The 21,943-nt window shown below is 42.7% G+C and overlaps 1 protein-coding gene across 3 annotated transcripts in view; it reads left to right on the plus strand.

The window, feature by feature from the left end:
* Nucleotides 1–21,943, plus strand: part of DOCK1 (dedicator of cytokinesis 1) — a 266,426-nt gene that overhangs the window by 55,878 nt on the left and 188,605 nt on the right. For all 3 annotated transcript variants that reach the window (XM_041415304.1, XM_041415302.1, XM_041415305.1), the window contains exons 20-24: nucleotides 3,161–3,250; nucleotides 3,596–3,696; nucleotides 5,637–5,771; nucleotides 9,273–9,381; nucleotides 21,081–21,151. In XM_041415304.1, the coding sequence (XP_041271238.1) occupies nucleotides 3,161–3,250; nucleotides 3,596–3,696; nucleotides 5,637–5,771; nucleotides 9,273–9,381; nucleotides 21,081–21,151 (506 nt within the window). The remainder of the gene's footprint in view (nucleotides 1–3,160; nucleotides 3,251–3,595; nucleotides 3,697–5,636; nucleotides 5,772–9,272; nucleotides 9,382–21,080; nucleotides 21,152–21,943) is intronic.

The following is a 21,943-nucleotide window of genomic DNA, read 5'->3' on the forward strand; positions in this document are numbered from 1 at the left end:
AACATTTTAGATGTTTGAGAACTGATAAAACAAACATCAAATGCACATTTCTGAAAATTAGGTTGTTTTTTTCCTAGCACTTTGGCAAATTTTTATATACAGATACAGTAAAAAAAGGTGCTTTTCTTTGCAAGATTAGACCATCTTGGAAGTCTTACATGGTAATGTTAAATGTATTTTTGATCTATGGATGTGGAATGCAATCCTAGTGTGTGCTGCTGTTGTTTTCTTTTAAAAAATACTCTGGAAACATTTAGCTGAGCCAAGTTATTTACATTTGCCAAGGCCACTGAGTGATTGCAGAGAGCTACATAAAGACAGATTTAGCTGTGCAAAAGAGGAGGCTGGGACTTTATTGAAGGTGTTGTAATAAATCAAATCTAAAAGAGTGTCAAAAGATGTACTTGGGGACGGGTGACCCTGGAGAAGTTGTTTCCTTACTTCAGGGATTTTTAGTTGTTTAATAAAAGCATAATGAAGCCTCAGCTTGAAGTAACTTAAAGCATCTGGGAATGCTGATTTTGTCCTCCTTGGAAGGTGGGGTCCCACAGGTTTGTGTTTTAGGAGGGTTCTGCTTGCTGTGGTTTTGTCCTGGGTCATTTGAGAGCAGAATCTTGCCTCTGGTACTGGCTCCTGCTGAGCTCTGCCATGGCTCTGCCACTTGGAGTTCTCCCTCCTCTGCAAATGTGACATCCCAGAGTGCGTGGCACGTTCCTGCTGGGTGGGGATCAGGGATTTCCTGGGATGCACCACAAATGGGCTCAGGGTAAAAGCAGTTTTAGAGTGGGTTCTGCACCTGGCACATGCTCAGGACCAATGGGATTCCCTTCTCCTGCTCCCAGGGATCTGAGCACATGCAGGGGGCAGAGAGGGAGTGTTTAATATTGCTTCCACCACCATTTTTATCCTTTTTTAGAGGGTCAGTGCTTACATTCTCTGTCTGTTGCAGCAGTGTTCCATCTTTGTGGGGCTGCTCCATTGCAGGATCTGGTTTGTAACTGTTCCTTTCTGTTCCTCCAGCTTTCTTTGCCCTTCATGTTTTTAACTACAGTACCCAGTGCAGCCTGGATATCTTTAGAAAAAGTATTGATATGATAAAACACATTCCTATTTTCTGTTAAGACATAGCCTGTTTTGAAAACTCCCAGTGAAAGTCCTGGGCCTACTGGTGTTCATTTATTTGAGTGGAGATGAGCCCAGCTCTGCATCCTCTGCCTGTTCCCAGAGTGTGTGGAAGCTGTAAATGTTATCTCCCCTCCCCAGAGGCTCTGGCTCCATTTGTGCAGAGACTGTGCAGTATGAGAATGTAAACTAATAGTGTAGGAATTATTCATAACACCTGAGATGTCCTGCCCCTTCACGCAGCAGCAGCAGCATCTCTGCTGTGCTCTTCCTGCTGCTACACCAAGTCCTGGTGAACAGATTTCAGACCTGAGCTCTGCTCATGAAAGTCAGGCTGAGGTGTCTGAATGTGAAATCAAGGCTTGATCAGCCTCCCAACCATCCTTTGGCTTCCAGGGAACTCGGTGCGACCCAGGAGTGCAACTTCTCTTCAGACCAAGGCTCCAACTTCTGTCAAGGCTCCAGACTGTGCTTTGCACTTCCCTCCCTGCTAGCTGGCAGCAGCCACAGAATCATTTAGAATTACAGAACCATTTAGGTTGGAAAAGACCTCTGAGATCACAGAGTTCAACCTTTAGAACATCAAGTCCAGCCTTTAATGTGCTTTATTTGCACATCTTCTTTAATGGAATGAGTAAGGCTGTGAGGAGGTGATGTTTTCCTTTTGCCCCCGTGGTGAAATTATGAGCTGGCTCTTCCCCAGGACTGGGCTAAGATCAGCTGCAAGAATTTGGGTTTTCCTGTTTTTTCATCCTCAGCAGCACGAACTGTGACTCTGTGCACTTGCTTTAAGGAGTTTGACATTCAGCTGTGAATGGGGCTAACTCCTGACATTTGACTGTAGGTTTAGGAGATCAGGTGAATCAGGCTTGATCCAGGAGACTCCTTGAATGTTTTTAAAGAGGAAGGTAGGAGTCAGGCTGGTTTTCCATCCCTCACAGGATGTGAAATGCCTCTTGTAGCTGGAACCCCCCAGCATCAATTCCCTTCTGCTTGTTGAGATGATGTTCTCTCTGTCTCATCTACGAGGCAAAAGCTTTTTTTTTCCATTTTACTTTCTTGGTCAGGTGGGCAGCCCTGGCACAGGGTGCCCAGAACAGCTGGGGCTGCCCCTGGATCCCTGGCAGTGCCCAAGGCCAGGTTGGACCATCCTGGGACTGTGAAAGGTGTCCCTGGGTGTCACTGGATGGGATTTTTGGTCTCTTCCAACCCAAATCATCCTGGGATGATTTGAGCAACGTGTGCTGGGACCATCCACATTTAACCCCTTCTTTCTCAACCCAAACTGAGCTGTGATGCAGCCTGGCTGTGCCCTGGAGGAGCCCCTGTGTGTCTGTGCCAGCTGGAGGAAGGAGCTGCTCAGACACAAGCCCATCCCTGCAGAAGTGATGAGTATCTCTGGCACTGCATGGATTCCTGCCTCTGGGAAGAGCTCCTGGAATCAGGGACCTTTTGTCCTTGTGCTTTACTGGAAGCCCCTGGCACTAATCTGCTTTTTCTCTGGTGTTGCACAGATGGGGGTGCCCGGGCAGGGGGAGTGAAGACCTTGCTGTGCAGGTTTGGGGCTGGGGCAGCACTGGGGGGCTCTGTTCCCATGCCTGCATGTGGGATCCCCCCTGGGACTGGGGGGGCTGTGGTGCAGCCCTGAGCAGGGATGTCCTGAGTGCCTTCCCTGGCATGAGACTCAGGTGCTTGTGTGGTTTGTGCTCTGAAACACCCGAGTTTCCAGCAATGCATGGGCCTGGCGAGCGTGTGGTGAATCTGCAGTTTGGAAATCCTTGTTGTTGGAGCATTGTCACAGATCCAAGTCCTTGTCCAGGTGTGCCAAGTGTGGCTTGTGACTTCATTTTTTCTGTTGGAGTGATAACTTGTGTACAGATAATCAACTTCACTAAAAATAAGTTGCTGGAAAGAAAAGTATTGGATTTGCCAGTTTTTTTGCTAACTTTTAAAATGCCTTTACTTATAGAAACCTGTGTGAAATCTCAATTTAATTTTCCTTTGAAAGCATGATGAGAGCTGTGTTGTTTCTTTGTAGTTCCTTCAAGATACGCTGGATGCCCTTTTTAACATCATGATGGAGAACTCAGAGAGTGAGACCTTTGACACCTTGGTGTTTGATGCTTTGGTGAGTCTACAGTGGGGAGGAGTCTGAAATGTACCTAATGATGGGGAATTAATGATAGAATCAAGTGTATTAATGGAAAAGATCTGAGCTGAGAGTTATTATTTAATTTAAAAGTTATATTTAAAGCTCAGATGCAGGGGGAGTTGGATTCTATCTTGTCATCCTCCCAGGAAATAAGGAAACACTCACATCCAGTAATTTTAATGGATTAACAACGAATTTAGGACAGGAGCAGAACAGAAATTTTAATGCCAGTAATGTCTCTTCTCTAAGAAGAAAGGGGAATGGACAAAAAATGAAAGATTTTTTTTGAGGCTAACACACTAATTATGGTGTTTTTTTCAGGTATTTATCATTGGACTGATTGCTGACAGAAAATTTCAGCATTTCAACCCTGTCTTGGAGACCTACATCAAGAAGCATTTCAGTGCTACCTTGGCCTACACGTGAGTTGGAAAATTTATTTTTCCTAATGTGACTTGGAGAATTTTTCCAGGTAATGTTATTTAATTACTAATTAGGAATGTGCCCATGAGCTTGGGAGGGTCTGGAAGAAGACTGGGGGTAGTCTTTGTTTCTTTCTTGAAATAAATTGGTACAACTTTCAGTGATGTGCAAGGAGAAGTTCTGATAGTGCTGTAGTGGAGAAGGGGATGATTTGACAATTTCAGGAGTTGTTTTGTAAGGAAAACAAAAGCAATTCTCACTCATATTGGAAGGAAATCTCATCCATTTAAGATGCTTCAAATACTGGAGTTTTTTGTGCATTAAATGACACTGTACCCTGATTATCCACATTACTGTCAGTGTGGGGAAGAAGCAGTGAAAGACAAAAAAACAAAGGCTCATTATTTTTGTTGTCTTAAGTAGTTTTTGACAGTTGGAATCTTTGCTGCTGTGTTAGACTGGAGGAAAAATATCTGATGGATATCTTTGCAGTGCTGGGAGGAAGGCAAACCCAAACCAGGGAACCTGGGGTGCCCTTTGCTGGTGTAGAGTGTCTGTTAAGGGACCTGAAAGTGTTTGAAAATATTGATTTAAAATCGTGAAGAATCATAAAATCATAGAATATTCTGAGCTGGAAGGTCCCACAGGGATCATCAGTCCAGCTCCTGGCACAGACACCCCAAAATCCTACTCTGTGCATCCCTGGGAATGTTTTCCAAACCCTCCTGGAGCTCTGGCAGCCTTATGCTCATTCCCCAGGGAGCCTGGGCAGTGCCAGCACCTTCTGGGGAAGAACCTTTCCCTGATCCTTCTTTAATTCCCAAAGAAGATTTGAGCCTGCAGTCTCAAGGCTGATATTTTGGTCACTGATCACTCCTGTGGAGCATCCTGCATCACCTGGACTTCTGAGGAAAAGGTGGGGGTGGTCCTCTCGTGGCATGGAGAGCATCCTTCCCTTCCTCAAGTGCAGGGAGGCAGAGACAGGGGAGAGCTGAATTCTGGCTTGAGGTGTCCCCATGGGTGTGACAGATCCCTGCCCTCTCCCTGCCTTTTATTCATGGAACATCCAGCGTGGAAAAGAGTTCCAAGCTCACCCAGCCCAACCTTCAGCCCTGAAGTAAAGAGAGGTGGCCTTGGCAGTATTTTAAGTGCTTGCTTGAAATTCTCAGGCAGTTTGCTCCTGCTCCAACAAATCCCCAGGCAGCAGGATCTCTGTGTTGTTTTCTGTTAGTGGGGAATAATGTGGAGCTTGTTTACTTGGAGTGGGGATGTTGGATCATGCACTGGAGCTGGGATGATTTAAAATGGAATTGCTTGTGGTTGCATTAAAGCCCTGATTTATATTCATTGGAAGGGAGGGAGCTGGAATGGGATTATTTTGAAAATTGTTTCACTTTCGAGTTTGATAGGCTTTAAAATGGGGAAGAAGAGAATTTCCAACTGTTGGTGTGTACTTTGAGAAATAAATTTTACAAATCTCAGCCCAAAATCCATGGGAAAGCTTTCTAAAGGGGAAGCCTTGCTGAATGAAGAAACTTCTACTTTGTGTTAATTCTAGCAGCATGCTTGTATTTAATTTCATTATTTTTATTATTTTGATTGTTATTAGTAGGTGCATCTTTCTCAGAGCCTGAATCTGAATATCCATTTGAACATCCAGCAGAAAATCAGTCTTACTGAGATTTGTTGTATCGTGTGTTAAATTTGTGAGATTTGTGTGTTAAATGAGGTTATGGTCTGTGGTTTTTCTCTTTTTTTTTTTTTTTTCCCTCAAAAATAAGTGCCAGCTACTTATCAGCAAGACAGAACCACAATGAGTTTTTAGTTGAAGAATTAACTTTGTAGCTCTGTGGGCGAATAATTTTTCATTAAACCTTTCAAAATGGAAATTCTGTGAGAACACTTGTGACTTGTTTGTCGGCTTTTTGTATTTAAACAGAAAACTGACCAAGGTATTGAAAACATACGTGGACAGTGCTGAGAAGTGTGGGATCACTGATCAGCTCTTCAAAGCCATGAAAGCCCTGGAATACATCTTCAAGTTCATTGTGCGCTCCAGGATATTGTTCAACCAGTGAGTACAGGCAGTGCTTCAACCTCCCATGGCCAATAATGCCCCAAAACTGCCAACATTTTACAGTCCAGCAGTTAAAACTGCTTAGTATTGCTCTGTTTTAGAAATACTTGAAGCTGTGAGAAGTTATTTCAGGAGAAGGGTTTTCCCTCTTTAGCAGAGATCTGTGTTTTCAGTAGCAGGGAATTGGTAAAATTATCATAGTTTAGGTCTCTGGACAATTAAAGCTTGGCACTGTTTGGGGAGATTTCTGTTATTGTATTGTGTTTTATACACAGGATGTTACAGAAGTTATAAACCAAGCTGATGGGATCTTCACTTAGATTGAGTCCTTTTACTGCTTGTTAGCAGTGGGAACAACCTTATTGCAAGGGATTTATGTAGAGCTCTTCAGTTACCATCTCCACCACCCTTTCCTCTAATTTAGGGCTTGGAATTTATTTCTGTAGGAGCCTTGCTGCGAGATTCATAAAATACTGGATGTCACTGAGGCTGCAGCAGGGCCTACAAATCACTTGAAAACAGAAAAAATAAAATTCCCTCTGGCTGCAGATTGGATTTACAGACAATCTGACCCTCCAGGACTGGCTGTGGGATTTCCTTGTGGGAAGCACAAATTCACAGCCCTTCAGTGTGAGACCAACCCTCCATGCCAAGGGATTAATCAGCAAAATTACTGAGTGCAGAAAGAGCCTGATTTGTTCTGCTGCAGGACTGAAGCCCTGCCTGGGGGGTGTGATTGGGAGTGATTAAAATGCAGGATTGCTGAGGAATCACAAGCAGCAAGCTGAAGCTTTTATTCCAAAATATGGCTTATTTTTAACTTTAGGAAGAGGGTGGTGGGCTCCGTGGATGGATGGAGCACTTTAGCAGTTGAGTTCTGGTTAAATCCATGGAAGTTCATCCACTCAAGGCATGGTGGCACATCTATTTGTTCACTACAGCAGAGGTTGATAAAGACAAAATATTGCAAGTGACCTTTAGAAATATCTCTGATTTCCTCAGTAGTGATCCCAGTGCTTGTGGTGTATTTACCACAGTTTTAAAATCCTCCAGGCAGTGCTGGAAGCACCAGCCTGGTGTAAACCTTGATTTCTCACAGCTGCAGGGATTTTGTGCTTTATCAGGTATATTAAATAGATAGATGTTATTAACTGACAGTAGGAACACATTTGTGACTAACTTGTTTATTTTTATTGTGACTTCCTTTTGAAAGGCAGAGATTTTTGTCAGAAGCACTTTGATTTATTGGGCTGTCAAGTTCAGTTACTCTTTCTGTTGGTTTAAGTTTCACCTCTCTAATCTGTTCAGGGGGACACTGAAATCCATTATGGAAATGGGGACTTAAGTTTTTTATCCTTCATAACCCCCAGTTTTAGCATAAAAGGGGAATAGAGGTCTGCACAGCAAAATAATACAATTTAGTGGTTTAGGTTTTTTTAAATTTTCTATATTTATTTCCTCTGTGTCCAGGTTAAAATCAGCTTTTTCATACCTGGGACTTGCAAAGGTTTATCAGCACAACATTAAAAATGTTACATGTTAACTTCAGTGTAAAGCAGCAGGAACATCCTGAGCTCCATGTTTATCCCAAGAAAAATCCATTTCCAGCTGCAATGTGTGATCCATCATGATGTGGCTTTAGATTGGATATTGGGAAGGAATTCCTGGCTGGGAGCGTGGGCAGGCCCTGGCACAGGGTGCCCAGAGCAGCTGTGGCTGCCCCTGGATCCCTGGGAATGTCCAAGGCCAGGTTGGAGCAGCCTGGGACAGTGGAAGGTGTTCCTGCCATGGCAGGACTGTGACTTGATAGGATTTAAAATCCCTTCCCACCAAAACCATTCCATGATTCTGTGATCTTGGAACATGAAGAAAATGTCCAAGGAGTGTACCTAGGAAATTTCTGGATGAAGTTCCCTTTCTGAGCTCCTCACTACATTCAAGACCTTCCTACTGGGTTTAATTCCAGGAGGAAATAGAGGAAGGTAAAAGGGAGTTGAGCTCGTGCTGGGAGCTGCTGCAGTGGGTCTTGGTGCCGGGTGTTTGGGGGATCAGAGCCAGTGGGACCAGGGAGGGCTTTGGGAGCCCAGTTTTTGTTGGGTGAGGCTCTTGATCCATCAGAGCTGACTGGGTAAAGGTGGGGTTTAGCTGGGGAAAGGAGTCATGGAATGGTTTGGGTGGGAAGGGACCTTGAACTCATCCCATCCCACGCCTCCCACTGTCCCAGGGTGCCCAAAGCCCTGTCCAGCCTGGCCTGGCAGTCCCATGTGGTGTTTTAAACTCCCCCTGTTCAGATTTAATCTGGGTTCCAGCTCCTTTTTTTTGGTCATGTGAAGTCTGGCTGACCCTGGTGTGGGTGAGCCCCACGTGCTGCCTGAGGAGGGGAGGTTTTCAAGGATGATGTGGAGCCAGTGGTGGTGTCCCCCTCATTTTCCAGCGAGGACTGTGCCATCCTACCCCCGGAGCAGGGCAGGTTCTGCCTTTAAACCACTGCAGAGAATTCCAGGGACACTCATTGTACCAGTGGCCCAAGTTCTTCACCTTGGCTGTGTTTCTTTGGCCTCTGGTGTTGCTCAGGTGCCTCTGTGCAGTTTTTACCCCTCTGAAAGCATCTGAGAGAAGGAGAGGGGGATCCCAGTGGGCAGCTCAGCTGTGAGGAGTCTGCCTGGAGGCACAGGGACCTTGCTCCTGCAGCTGAGCTGGGGCTGAGTCACTGCTCTGTGTCAGCTGTGCTGACTCCATGGCAAACCGAGCCTGAAATTAGTGCTGAAACACGGTGTAACCTCAGTGCTTCCTTCCCACAGGAAAAAAATGTGTCTTCTTAGCAAAAAGAGGGTCAGTGGGGTCTTTCTTGCCTTGCTTTTTCTTTCTTGCCTTGCTTTTTCTTTCTTGCCTTGCTTTTTCTTTCTTGCCTTGCTTTTTCTTTCTTGCCTTGCTTTTTCTTTCTTGCCTTGCTTTTTCTTTTTTGCCTTGCTTTTTCTTTCTTGCCTTGCTTTTTCTTTCTTGCCCAGAGTTTAAGGTCACTCACCTTAGGCCACTGGTAGATTTTAGTGATTGCTGGCAAGTTTGCTGGCTGCTTTGTGGCTTCATCAGCACAAGGGTCCTGGCAGACATCTGGAGGGTGGAGAGGCTGTCCCAGGCACAGGGAGCTGGGGCACTGCTCAGGGATTCACCAGAGACTAGAGCAGCACTTCTGCAGGTGGCATTTCACAATAAAAATCTCTTCTTCCTGCTGGCCCAGCCTGGTCAGTCTGTCTTGTCTTGAGTGGTTTGGTTTTTTTGAGTGTGGTTTTTTTTTTTTTTTTTTTTTTTTTTTTTTTTTTTTTTTTTTTTTTTTGTGGAAGAAAGCTCTTCATTCAGTGAAGGAAGTTGTAGAAACTATTGAGAAAATGTAAGACAAAAAGTGGCCGTTTGTCATCTGATTGTTAAAAAAGCCACCAGATTTTTTTAAAACAGTATTTCCATTGTGGTTTGTACTGATGAAACCTAATTGTTTTTCAGGCTGTATGAAAACAAAGGAGAAGCAGACTTCAGGGAGTCTCTGCTGCAGCTCTTTAAGTCCATCAATGAGATGATGAGCAGCAACTCTGACCAGACTGTCATAGTGAAGGTTTGTGCTTTCCAGAGCTCCAGTTTTGCATCCTCAACCACAATAAGGCAGTGAAGTATTTGCTTGTTTGTGCTTAAAAGCTGGTTTTGCTTCAGTCAGGGTTAATTCTTGGTGCTTCTGCTGAAGGGTTTGTGACTGTGTAAAGAACTTTCTTTGAACAAGTAAATTTATGGAATTCTAGAAATATTTAAGTTGGAAGAGACATCTAAGATCATGGAGTCCAACCTTTAATTGCTTCAAAACCCTCACTTTTATTTTAAAAAGATAACTTAATTTGGGTTCAGTGGTATTTGGTTTTTTAACTTATATAACCTTAAAGTTAAGGTGTTTTTAAGACATTGTATTTAAGATGCTGCTGACAATGTAGATCCTCATATTTTAATGTATTTATTTATATCTGAGGCTGTTCAGGAACTTCAATATAAGGATCTTAAGCCCTAGTACATATTTTAAAAAGAAAATTAGTAATGAGAGAGACTAGAAGCTCCACCTTTCATCCCTTAGACCTTTTCTTGTGTCTCTTTAAATGTGCTTTTGGTAACATTGGCTCATGCAATGGGGAAAGGGGTCTGTGCCCATTGAGGTGCTGGTATCAAAGAGCAAAAGCTCTGAATTACAGGATTTTAGTATCCAGAGGAGGCTGGATACAGAAGTTAGTGGATCTTTTTCATCATGGAAAACTACAGAGACTGCCCTAAATGTGTGTCTGATAAGCTGCACCTTGAACTTCTCCTTGTGCTTCCAACTAGAATTTATAAAAAAGGTGAAACCCCTGACCTAGCCCTGCCAAGTGAGTTGAGAGATGATCAAGGGGCTGGGATTTGGGGTAGGATTTGGGGACATTTGGACTCTTCCTGCTCAGGTGGTTGCAAAGACAGACAGTGGGAAATCCCTGTGCCAGTGGAAGAAGTTCCTGGAGCAGGAAAAGTCCTGAGTCAAAGCCCCCCAGTCCTTTGTAGCTGAGCTCTGGTGCTCCTGATGCCATGCTGAGCACACAGCAAAAAGAGATAGTGGGGATAAAGCAGCTGAGGAGGAATATTTTACACAGAGAGGCCAAGACTGGATCATCTGATAACAAAGTAGGGATATTACATGTTTCAGGAAAGCTGTATTTTCATTTCATTGCCAGAGCATCTGTCCTGAATGGAAATGGGCAGGTGGAGCTGTAGCTCAGAGTGTGCTCTCTGGGTTTTACAAATGGGCAGTTTGCAGATTACAGGAGTGGAATGTGATATTTCTTCTCCTGAGGCTTCCTTGCAGGGCCTGCCTGCTGCAGGAAGGCAGATGAACATGAGATGCTTTTCTTTAACAATTTATACCTTGAGGTGGGGGGAAATAAAAGGGAAAAAAAGCTAAAAATTGATTTGGCTGTGTTCACCTGAGATGCAGGAAGGAAAACTGCCTGGCAAGGACTGGAGAGATCCCAGCAGCAGTGGTTCAGGTTCAGAGCTCTGCAGGCTTGGGGAGAGCACAGCTCCTGTGTGTGTGTGTAGGGATGAGCCAGGGTGGGGCTCAGTGTGCTTGAGGATGCCTTGCAGAAGCCTTGACAAGCTTTCATTCATTATTTATTGCTTTCATCTCCTCTGGACTCTAATTCCTGAGCTCTTAGAGCACATCATTGCTACTGTTGGCTTTTTGCTGCTTGTGAAATTGCTTTTATGATGTTCAGGTATCCGCTGGAGCTGTGCAGTGTGAGCACCAGGCAGAAATGTGTGCTTCTGTCTGAGAACAAAACTATGGAATGGGTGGGTAAATGTGGGGGCTTTCAGAGGTGAGTGTGGGATCTGTGCATCCTGCCTGGCAGAAATGTGTGCCTCTGTCACAGAACAAAGCTATGGAATGATGGGTGGGTAAATGTGGGGGCTTTCAGAGGTGAGTGTGGGATCTGTGCATCCTGCCTGGCAGAAATGTGTGCCTCTGTCACAGAACAAAGCTATGGAATGGGTGGGTAAATGTGGGGGCTTTCAGAGGTGAGTGTGGGATCTGTGCATCCTGCCTGGCAGAAATGTGTGCCTCTGTCACAGAACAAAGCTATGGAATGATGGGTGGGTAAATGTGGGGGCTTTCAGAGGTGAGTGTGGGATCTGTGCATCCTGCCTGGCAGAGCTGCAGGAGGTGCCAGTGGCACTGTGGTGACATTAGAGGCCTTGTTCAGCATCTCCATCTCTGCTGGTGGAGAGGAGCATCACCTGGAGCTCCCAGAGCTGGGGGGTGGGCAGATGGGGACCCTGCTGCCAGGAGGAGTGAAGGAATCCCTGCATGGTGCCCCACTGGAGCTGGCACTTTGGGCAGGACACCTTGGAGCCACCGGTGGCAGCTGCTCAGAGGCAGGGGCAGCAGCAGGGTGTTGGGGTAGTGTCACAGACATATTTTATGAAAAATCCTTTTGCCAGGATCTTTTCTCCTGAGAAGCAGGGAAGCTTCAGCTTCTCCATGTTTTGCTGCTTTGGAAGGTGATTTGGAGAATTGTTTACTCAGCATGTGAACTTGTTTTTACTTGATGACCAATGGCATCCACCTGTGTTGGGGCTGTGAGCTGCCACAAGATTTTGTTATTCATTCCTTTGCTTTTCTTTCTAGCTTTCTTGTGGATCCTTTCTATTTTTAGTATAGTTTTAGTATAGCATTTAAATATAATAATAAAATAAATCAGTCTTGTGTAATGTGGAGTCAAGATTCTCATCTCTTCCCTCGCCCTGGGACTGTTGAACACAACCCAAGGGTAACAGGGCTGTCACCTTGCTGTCACCCCACTGTCACAGAGCCTTGGGGCAGCCACTGGGTGCTGTGCTGGTTCCAAACCCCAGGAAGGGGTCAGAGGCGTGCAGAGGGTTGGGAATGCTGCACCTCCCCACAGGTGGGACACTGATCTCCTGTGCTCTGGGGTTTGTACAAGGGCAGGCACTTGCTGACAGCCTTAGGAGGGGAGTTGAAAGGAAGTAAAGGGATTTTTTATCTTTTCTGGAGTTTGTTTTTCCTGGGGGTTGTGGGGGCAGCCAGGGCCAGAGCTCAGGTGCAGGGATGTGCTGGGAGAGCTAGGAGGGGAAGGGAGGGCAGGAACCACAGCTGGCATCTCGTGGGGCACTGCTGGGGAGCAGGGCTGGGCACAGGGAGGGGTTCTGGGGGCAAGGAGATGCTCCAAAGGCTGGAGCATCCCTCCCATGGAGCCTGGCTGGGAGAGCTGGGGGTGCTCACCTGGAGAGGAGCAGCTCCAGGAGAGCTCAGAGCCCTGCCAGGGCCTGGAGGGGCTCCAGGAGAGCTGGAGAGGGACTGGGGACAAGGCCTGCAGGGACATGACACAGGGAATGGCTAAAGATCTTTGAGTCCCTCCCATCCCAAACCAGTCTGGATTTCTGGTGCTGTTGGATACTTTGCTGAAGTTTTCTGGAAAATGAATGATTTTAAACAAATAAGTCCCCAGGTCCCTGTGTTGTGCAGGAAGATCAGCAGATCTTGCTGTGTAGCAGTTTCAGGCTTTTTTTCACTGATTTTTATAAATATTGGGGAAGCTAAATAAGTGTAGACAAAATAAGTGTGTTTGGAGAGAGATAAGAAGTTGCAAAGACCTACACAGAAAATTAAGGTGCTTTACATTAAACAGGGCAGATGCTTCTTTCACACATCCCACTGTTCCCATTTCTCCTTGCAAAAACTGGAATTTTCCTTTACACTTTATCACCACGGAGCAGAACTGCCACTGGAAACTTTCTGAGATGTTCCCAACTTTTTGGGCTGGGTAGACTGGATTTTTTTCCCTGTCTGCTGGGGGAGTAGCCTTCAAGCTGACACAGAATGAAAGACTGCAGTCTTGTGTTCTTAGCAAGAATTCCTCTTTATCTATTCAAATATTTATGTCCTTGTGGAAGCTGATGAGTTGCTGTTGACTGTAGTTGTTTAATATTTTGCTTTTAATTTTATTTTAATTTGAGTTTTTAAGGCTTTGGGTGCCATGCATGGGAAGAAAAAAAGTTTCCTCAAAAGAAAACTCTCAGAATTGTACAACGATTTAAGGCTGTAGGGCACAGAAAGAGGCTTGGAATTTGTACCTCTTTTAGGATTGTGGCTGTTCAAAAAGTCTTGGATAGGGGAAAATTTATAGGGTGTTTATATATATATATTTTAAACATTAAAAGGCTGTTTTTAAATTGACTTGTACTACTTCAGCAATGGATTTTTGCAGTAAATAGGTAAAATTCCATATGATTTTGGGATGTGGTTTGAGCAGAGCTTTGCTAGCACTCTGCTGGTGCTTATACCTGATTTCTTTTGTCTTTTATATACTCAAATGTGTTGGAATTAATTAGGTGCAAGAACAACTGAAAGGTCATGACACTGCAGGTCATAATCATTCCTGTGGGCTTGAATTTGGGAAGGTGAACTGCTGAAAATGAAAAGCAAATGTGTTGGAATTAATAAGGTGCAAGAACAACTGAAAGCCACTTCAGTGCAGGTCATAATCATTCCTGTGGGCTTGAATTTGGGAAGGTGAACTGCTGAAAATGACAATGTTCAAAACAACGCAGAAGAAGTTAGGTGTTTTTTTTTTTAGTTAATTAAATAAAATTTTAGGGATTTTTTTTTTGGTGTTTCAGTGGAGACACACATTTCAGGGCTGCCTTTTCCTGCTAAATATTCAAAACAACACAGAAGTTAAGTTTCTTTTTTTAGTTAATTAAATAAAATTTTAGGGATTTTTTTTTGGTGTTTCAGTGGAGACACACATTTCAGGGCTGCCTTTTCCTGCTTTTCGAGGTGTGGGGCTGCCCAGGCTGGAGAGGGAAGTCCAGGCAGTGATTTGAGCTGGCATGCTGTGGCTGTTCCCTCAAAAACAACAATTCCCCTCTCATGCTAGCTCTCAATACCTTGGCAAGGGGAGGTTCCACTTGGTTTTCCAATCCTCACTTTGAGGGTTAAACCTGCTGCAGTAAGGTGAGCAGCATTTGGTGTGTGCATGCATTTTTCATGGTTACAAGTGTGCTGAGCCTTTCCTGGGTTTATTCCTCCTTTCTGCTAATTGGTGCATGATGATTATGTCCTTAACCTTCTCCTGCTGAAGTGATGGATAAAAGTGTGGATGGAAGTGCAGATATTCCTTAGTCAGGGATTCCTGCATCCCTTGGGAGATGCAGAAGCTCCTCCTGCAGTGGAGGGAGCTGGACCCTCCTCAGCAAACATAAGTTACACAAAACTTCTAATCTACAGCTAACATCTTATATTTCACCCACAAAAAGCTATAAACTAAATTTTTATACCAGTACAAAAATTATAAAAATCATCATAATAATCAAATAAAACCATAATATTCAAAATTAATATAACAAAACCTTATTAACAAAAACATTATATAAATCATATTGCTATTCCAATTTTCATACAAAATATAAAACCATTAAAATTTTAATTACATTTAACCTATCCCAAAACAAAATTAAGAAAAAAACAACAGAAAACCTTTAAATAAAAATTATAAAACTAAATCAGATATCATACTCATACCTTATTACTTCATTATTTACCTTAAATAACACAATCCTACCCATCAATCAACCTAAAACCGATATTTAACTATCAAAACACAAATACCTTATCTACTTCAATATATCCGACAAAAATTTACCAAAACTGTCAAAACAATAATTCAAATAAGAGGGGGAGATGTTGGAACCCTGGATACTGAGAATTTCAGACTTTCTGTGCTGCCAGGCACTGACTCCCAGGAGAACACTGCATTGACCTGAGGCTGTGGAGAAGCTTCCAAAATGGAATGACAGCACTGGGATTGTGGGTGTGGAGTTTGGATAGATGTGTGTGATGTCACAGGGTGGGAAACTCAGAGTTTAAGGGTTTAGAATACAGTAATACACATAAAGAAAAGGGTTTAGAGTACAGTAATACACATAAAAGGGTTTAGAGTACAGTAATACACATAAAGAAAGATGGAGGTTTCAGGGCAGAGGTTGGTCCTTGTTCTTCACCTTCTCCACCTGCTTCATGGCTTTGGGTGGTATTTTGGAATTAAACAGAAAAGTCTGCTTAGTGGGGGTACAAGGGACTGGTTATTGGGTTAAAAGTGAAAATAATTTAAGTGTCATTTCTTAATTAAACAGTTTAACCTTAAAAGACCTTACAGAGAAAGATAGTTAGGCATTTTGTAGCTTGTTAATAGAATGCTGTAGAATTCGTTACTTGTAAAACTAAAATGTAAATAAAAATAATAAACATCTAAGTCTAAACACTAAATATCATCTCAAACACTTTCAATCCCAACCTTAACAAAAGCAAAACAAAACCAAAAAACATCAGGGCCCTTCTAATATTTATATTTGGTGTCCTGATTTTGTTCAGGATGGCTGGGAAAAGACTGGAAGCTCTGAATAATCTGAATTAAGGAGGTGTGAGCACTTTTTGGTGTATAAAATCATCCTGTGTGAGGCCACAGAGAGCTGGTCTGGAAGATGAGATAATTTTTTAATGTGAATTATCCCGTGCCTGTGGGTTCTTAAGAATTCTGCTCACTTCTAACACATTTCTCAGCGTCCAGTCTGTACTTGAATATTAAACATTTATTACTAAATCCACAGAAATGTATTTAAATGAAGGCAGGGAAAAATAAGTGCCTGAGAAGAAAACAAGAGACTGTGTTAATCTGCAGGGCTTTCCCAACACGTGGAATTCTTTTTCAGCATCAGATGAGTTGAGTAACAAAATGCAACTGTGGACTGAGGTTTTAGTGTCTCTTGGAACCTGTGTGGGAAGTATCTCCAAAAGATATTTATTTGTGATTGTGCTTTGGGCTGGTTTTTGGCCTGGAATGGGGCTGGTTTTTGGCCTGGAATGGGGCTGTTTTACACTGAATTTAGTGCCAGAGGTGCTGCTTTACAACTGGGATAAAAACTGCTTTAGTTTGTGGGCTGCTCTAGTCTGGGGCAAATCTCAAATAGAGTTTGGGTGCTCCTGGATGTTGTTTGGTGCAGCTGCTGACTGGGCTTCGTTTGGTTTGGATGAGTTTAATGGAATAGCACCTAAGATAATGCTGGGGTGGAAGGGAGGTGCTTTGTTAAATGGCACAAAAGATGAAAATTAACATTGAAATCATGTTCTCAAATGGAGTCGGGTGAAACAAATTTAATGCTTTGTCAAACAAAAGAGTTCAGAAGAATGCCATGTATTTGGCACAGGGTTTTTGTGCTTAATTTGGAGGCCAGGCTTGCTGATGGAAACAAATGGCTTTGGAAAATGACAGTTTTAAATTAAGGATTTTTTTTTTTTATTTTATGGACTACAATGAGCTGAACTTAAACCCCAGAAAAAAAAGCTGTGGTGTTCTGCTCAGAATGCATTTTGTTAAATACTTTGCAAATGTCATTTGGTCAATCTAATGACAACCTTAAGTTAGTTTTTATTTAAACAGCTACTGCAGAGAAGCTTTTGTGACACTTTTTTTTTGTCGTTCCATTTATAAACCCAAGAATGGGATAATTTTCCATTGTTACAAGATTCTTTTTCTGTCCTGCTTGCTTTTCACTCACCAGTGACCTACTGTATTTATCACACAGGTGATTTCACTTTTGTATTAAGAGATCTCACCATATTCTCAACTGTGTAACAAACAAAAGTAAATGAGTAAAACTCATTTTTCTGTTATCCAAAATTAGATCAGAAATACTTTAAGGTACTTAGAAAGGTTTCCCTGTCTTATTTTAATGTGTTTTTATTTGCCTGATGACACAAAGAAAAGGCTTTTACTTGTCCTCTCATCATTTTGTGAAGAAATAAAAAACTCTGGAAATTTCCTTGAAAGCAGTTCCTCCTGGTAGTTTTAGAAGCTGGGCCACATTCTGTCCCAATAAATAAATTAAGCTTACTCTTATTTAAAAATGCAAATGTCAAAGTAAAGTTTTTTGAGGCTTTCCCCACCCAGCAAAAAACTGCAGGAAAAATTCCTTTAGGAGAATCAGGATAAATAATTCAGATAAACGTTTAGCCATAAAACTCTTTGAACTTTTAGGTCTGGTCAATGTGCTCATTCTCCTCATGGTAGGTCCCATTCTTTACCCATTTTTGGTTCAATTCCTGTCTGGAAATGATCAGTGAGAAAAGAGCAGTGTGGGCAGTGCAGGGGACTCTTCATTGGTGTGCAGAGGGGCCACTGTTGGCAATAATAATTCTTGCTCCTGATCTCATTTATTCTGGCCTTTTTGAAGGGTTTTTTTCCCCTCAAATGATCTTTTGATACCCACACTGAGTTGGTTCCTTCCACACAAACCTGATTTCCCTGCCAGCTCTGGACAAGCTCAGGAGAACACAATTAGCTGTTAAATTAATTGATGTTCAGAGGGGCCACTGCTGGAAATAACAATTCCATTGCTGCTGATATTACTCATTCTGGCTTTTTTTTATCACATCTGAAGGGTTTTTGCACTCAAATGATCTTTTGATACCAACACTGCATTTGTTCCTTCCACACCAACGTGATTTGGCTGCCAGTTGTGGAGAAGTTGAGAACACAATTAGCTGTGAAGTCATTAGGAGCCCATCAATGAATTTATCTGAAATTTATCAAAGGGTCCTGCTCCAGACAGAGAGCAGGCTGGGATGATTTAGGGAATGAGTTGCAATTAGTCCCTGGAAGGATAAATCCTGGGAATTGCCATCCCTGCGTTGGCTGTGCAGAGAGCTGTGCCCATCAATATTGCTTAATTTATTCCATTTAAGGCAAAGCCTTGACTTTTGTGGCCCTGAGTATTTTCACTTAGTGAGTTGTGTTTCTTGGCCCAGTTAATTGCCTTTTTCACAGTTTTTAAAGGTATCCTTGAGGCACTGAGCAGCTCCATGGCTTCTCTTGGCAGTTCCTCCTCAGAGGGAATGTCAGCTCATGGTTCTTCCCATGCTTTCTGTGGAATAATTCCTTTTACACACGGCTGTGGTGTTCAGGAAGGGGAAATCAATGTGTGTTTGTGTGGTTGGGATGTAGAGGATGAGCCACAACATCTCTGAGCTTGCTGCAGGCTGCCATGGCCTTGCTGGTGTCGTGCTGAGCCATGTGAATCACAGCCTGGGCAAAAAAATAAAATCCCAATAACACCCCACAGCCAACAGAGCAGTGAGTGTACGAGGAAATTCAACTCAGGGAGAATATATCCATTATTTATGCCACACACTGGCTCATTGCTGCTTTCACTCTTTTTCATCCTTCCTCTTTGCTGCTGTATTTGTGTGCTTTGTAGTACTGGAAATGACTGATTTTGTGATTTGATAAGAGTGGGAATAATTTGTCACTGGTTTTGCACAAAGAGAGAAGCCCCTTGGGGCACTCAGATTTTTATTGCAGCCCAGCTTGAAACTGTGTGTAATTATTGAGTGTGTGTGTGAGACTGATCTTGCCAGCTTTGGGTGTGCTTCTCGTGTGATCTCAGGGAAATTACTGCAGAAAACTGTTGGAGTGAACACTGAGGTTCCTCACTACTGTGTTTTTTTAATGCTGCTTGGAATTTTCAAGTAGTTAAGGCATCCCTGTGTAACCATGGAATTAAGATTTTGGGCTTCGTTTGCTGTGTGTTTTTTGTGGAAATGAGGAATTGGGACTTTTGTCCAGTGCTGATCAAGAGTGAAAATTAATTAATTTAATTTCTTTAAATGGCAGAAAAACCCCTCAAACCAGATGCTTATTTGTTTTTTCCTAATCTTCTGTGGAAAGACAGGAGCAGGGGTTTTTATCTGCTGTATTTCATATTCCTCATTTATGCATTGCAGTGTCCTGGGAATAACCAGCATTGCAATGGAGCTGCTGCTCACAGAAAATCTACTTCAGCTGCAGCTTGAACAGAGTAAGATCTACAACAAGAGCTGCTCTTCTACGTGATTTAATACCAATAAAAAATTATTTTAGTAGCCCTTTGGCTTGGACAAATACAGATTTAATCACGGGGCTGCACAGCCTCATAGTCTGATCATCTCGTGACATAATTGAGCCAGCTGAGGTGGGAAATTGGGAAATGTATTTCCACAATCTTCTTTAAATCTCCAGGATTCAACTTTAATTGGTTTGTCTATAAAGTGGACCCTCAGTTACTGCTAATTGTTGCAGCTCCAAGCTGTAAATGTCTGTTGTAAATAGTTTTACCCCACAGTATTTCACGAGAGCTATTCAAGTGTTAATTTTTACGCCGGGTGTGAAATTTTAATTCAAGATATAAAATGCAAGCTCCCTTTTAAGATGTGTTACTAAACATTTATGGCTCCGTGCATGTGAATGATCAGCAAATAAACCCCCCCGTTCCTGCCTGTGGTTCCTAACTGGTCATTAGAGCCCTCACCCATCACAGCTCCCTTTGCAGAATTCCAGGGTCCCCACCCAGCTCAGGAGTCCTTCCAGCAGATGTGGGATGGTTGATGGTCCAGCTTGACAGCCTCAGTGGATTGTGACTGAGAACTGGATGCTGAAATCTGCATCCAGCCCCGGGACAGGCTGGGGGGGTCCCTTTGGGGAGGGGTCTCTGCCTTGGTGGCCTCTTGAGGTTCCCCTTGGGTGTCACCAAAGCATTCATTTGTTGCTTTTGAGAGCTCAGGGGTTGGGTGTGGAGTGACAGGGGTTGTGGCAGGAAAGGGGAGCTCTTGGGTAAGAAAGGAATCGGGTTTGTGTTGGCTCCTCAAGACTGTTCTCCTCCTGTGGCTCTTCTACCTGCAAAAACCACCTGGGATGGGAAATAAATGTGTGTCCAGGCTGGGGGGTGTAAATGACAATCATTTCTCACATCACAGAGTGACAGAGGGGGTTGGGTTGGAAAGATCTGAAAATTCAGCCGGTGCCACCCCAGCCATGGCAGGGACACCTTCCCCTGTCCCAGTGTCCAGCCTGGCCTTGGGCACTGCCAGGGATCCAGGGGCAGCCACAGCTGCTCTGAGAGTTCCATCCCAGCCCCTCCCCATCCTCCCAGGGAACAATTCCTAATTCCCAATATCCCATCCAACCCTGCCTCTTCTCATTCTCAGGCAAAAATACACCTGTTAGCAAACAATTTGATTTAATTGATAAAACATAAGGTGGGACAGAGAAGTTGGCTGTTCTGGTTTCTGTTTCAATTACTGAGTTTTTTCCCTAGTCTGGTGCTCAGTGCATGCAATACCTACGAATTGTTTCTAAGAAAAAGATAAAATGAGTAAAAATCCCTACAAACAGTTAAAATATTAAACATCTGTTTGTATCTTCCGAGCTCTTTCATGTGCTGTGCAGTGGCAGCTGTGAGTTCAAGGGGAATTGGGAAGAGCCAGTGTTTCATGAGTGGCTACCAAGAATTTACTGCAGGGGAAAAATGCTAATTAGGGTTTTTGTTTAATTTTTAAGCAGTGGAGTGAAAATTAAACCCAAACAACTCCAGCATGGCTGAGGAGGAGGATGAGAAAGTGCTCAACAGAAGATGGGGATAAAGGGATTGGAGGAACCAAAAGGTTTCTATAAAATGTTGGAAGGAGCTTATAAATCTCTGCTTTTGGTCTAGTTTCCCCAGTTTATCAACATTTCATGTCTCTGTCTTATTTTAAATCAGTTAAAAGTTGAATTTTTGCTGAGTTTCAGCTCAGGTGTCACAGCAAATGGTGAAACCCAAGCCACCTCCTTGTGGATGATTCTCGCAGTCTTTGCATCACCTTTAAACTCTTTAATTGTGTTAATTTGGGTTTTTTTGGTGTTTTCTTTTTAGGGTGCAGCACTTAAATACTTGCCAGCAATTGTCAATGATGTGAAATTAGTGTTTGATCCAAAGGAACTCAGGTGAGTAGAGTTAATTAAGTGTGGAGTGCTAATTTTATTTTATAAAGATATATATATAAAATATGCACACAAATATATAAAATACATGTAATATATATAAGCATAAGAACATTCACTGCATATTTCATTTCTACATCTTACTATTACATATAAAGATACAAAAATATATAAAAATATAGAAATATATACTGAGACAGTGAAATACGGATCACCTGAGAAGTTTTATCACTTTGTCTTTATTGCATTTTTTTTGTTCCTTGCAGGTATTTTTAAGGCTTACACAAAGAGCCTGTTTTTTAAAAATAATGTCTAACAAATACCTGACAAACTTTGCAGTACAAACCATTAGCAAGAGTTATTCATCAGGCAGCTGCCATCAAAACTCTTAAGCTGGACCACGATGCTTCAATCTTTGAAGTTTAAATTTCCTCTAAATAATAAAATAATAAATAATTCAGCGATTCAGTTGCCGGATCGATGTCTCAGTAGGTCATAAACATGGCAGTGTTGTTAGTAAATAAAAAGGACAATAACAGGATATTTAAGAAAAAAAAAAAAGTGGAAAAACCAAAAAAAAATGGTATTTCAGCAGAACTTTAGCTTAAAGAGAAAAATATAATTTTATTTTTTGTGGTGCTGTTACAAACTGAAAAAAACATTTGAAATCTGATTTTACTGCACAAACCCTTCTAAATTTTGTCTGGCTTTATTTTTATGGTCTTTATGTCAGAAGGAGGAAAAGAGATAAAGCAGGGGTAAAATAAACAAATATAATCTTAGTCCAATGTTCCA

The sequence above is a fragment of the Onychostruthus taczanowskii genome, unplaced genomic scaffold (genome assembly GCF_017590055.1).
Source record: "Onychostruthus taczanowskii isolate IOZ18803 unplaced genomic scaffold, ASM1759005v1 scaffold5, whole genome shotgun sequence".
Classification (NCBI taxonomy): domain Eukaryota; kingdom Metazoa; phylum Chordata; class Aves; order Passeriformes; family Passeridae; genus Onychostruthus; species Onychostruthus taczanowskii.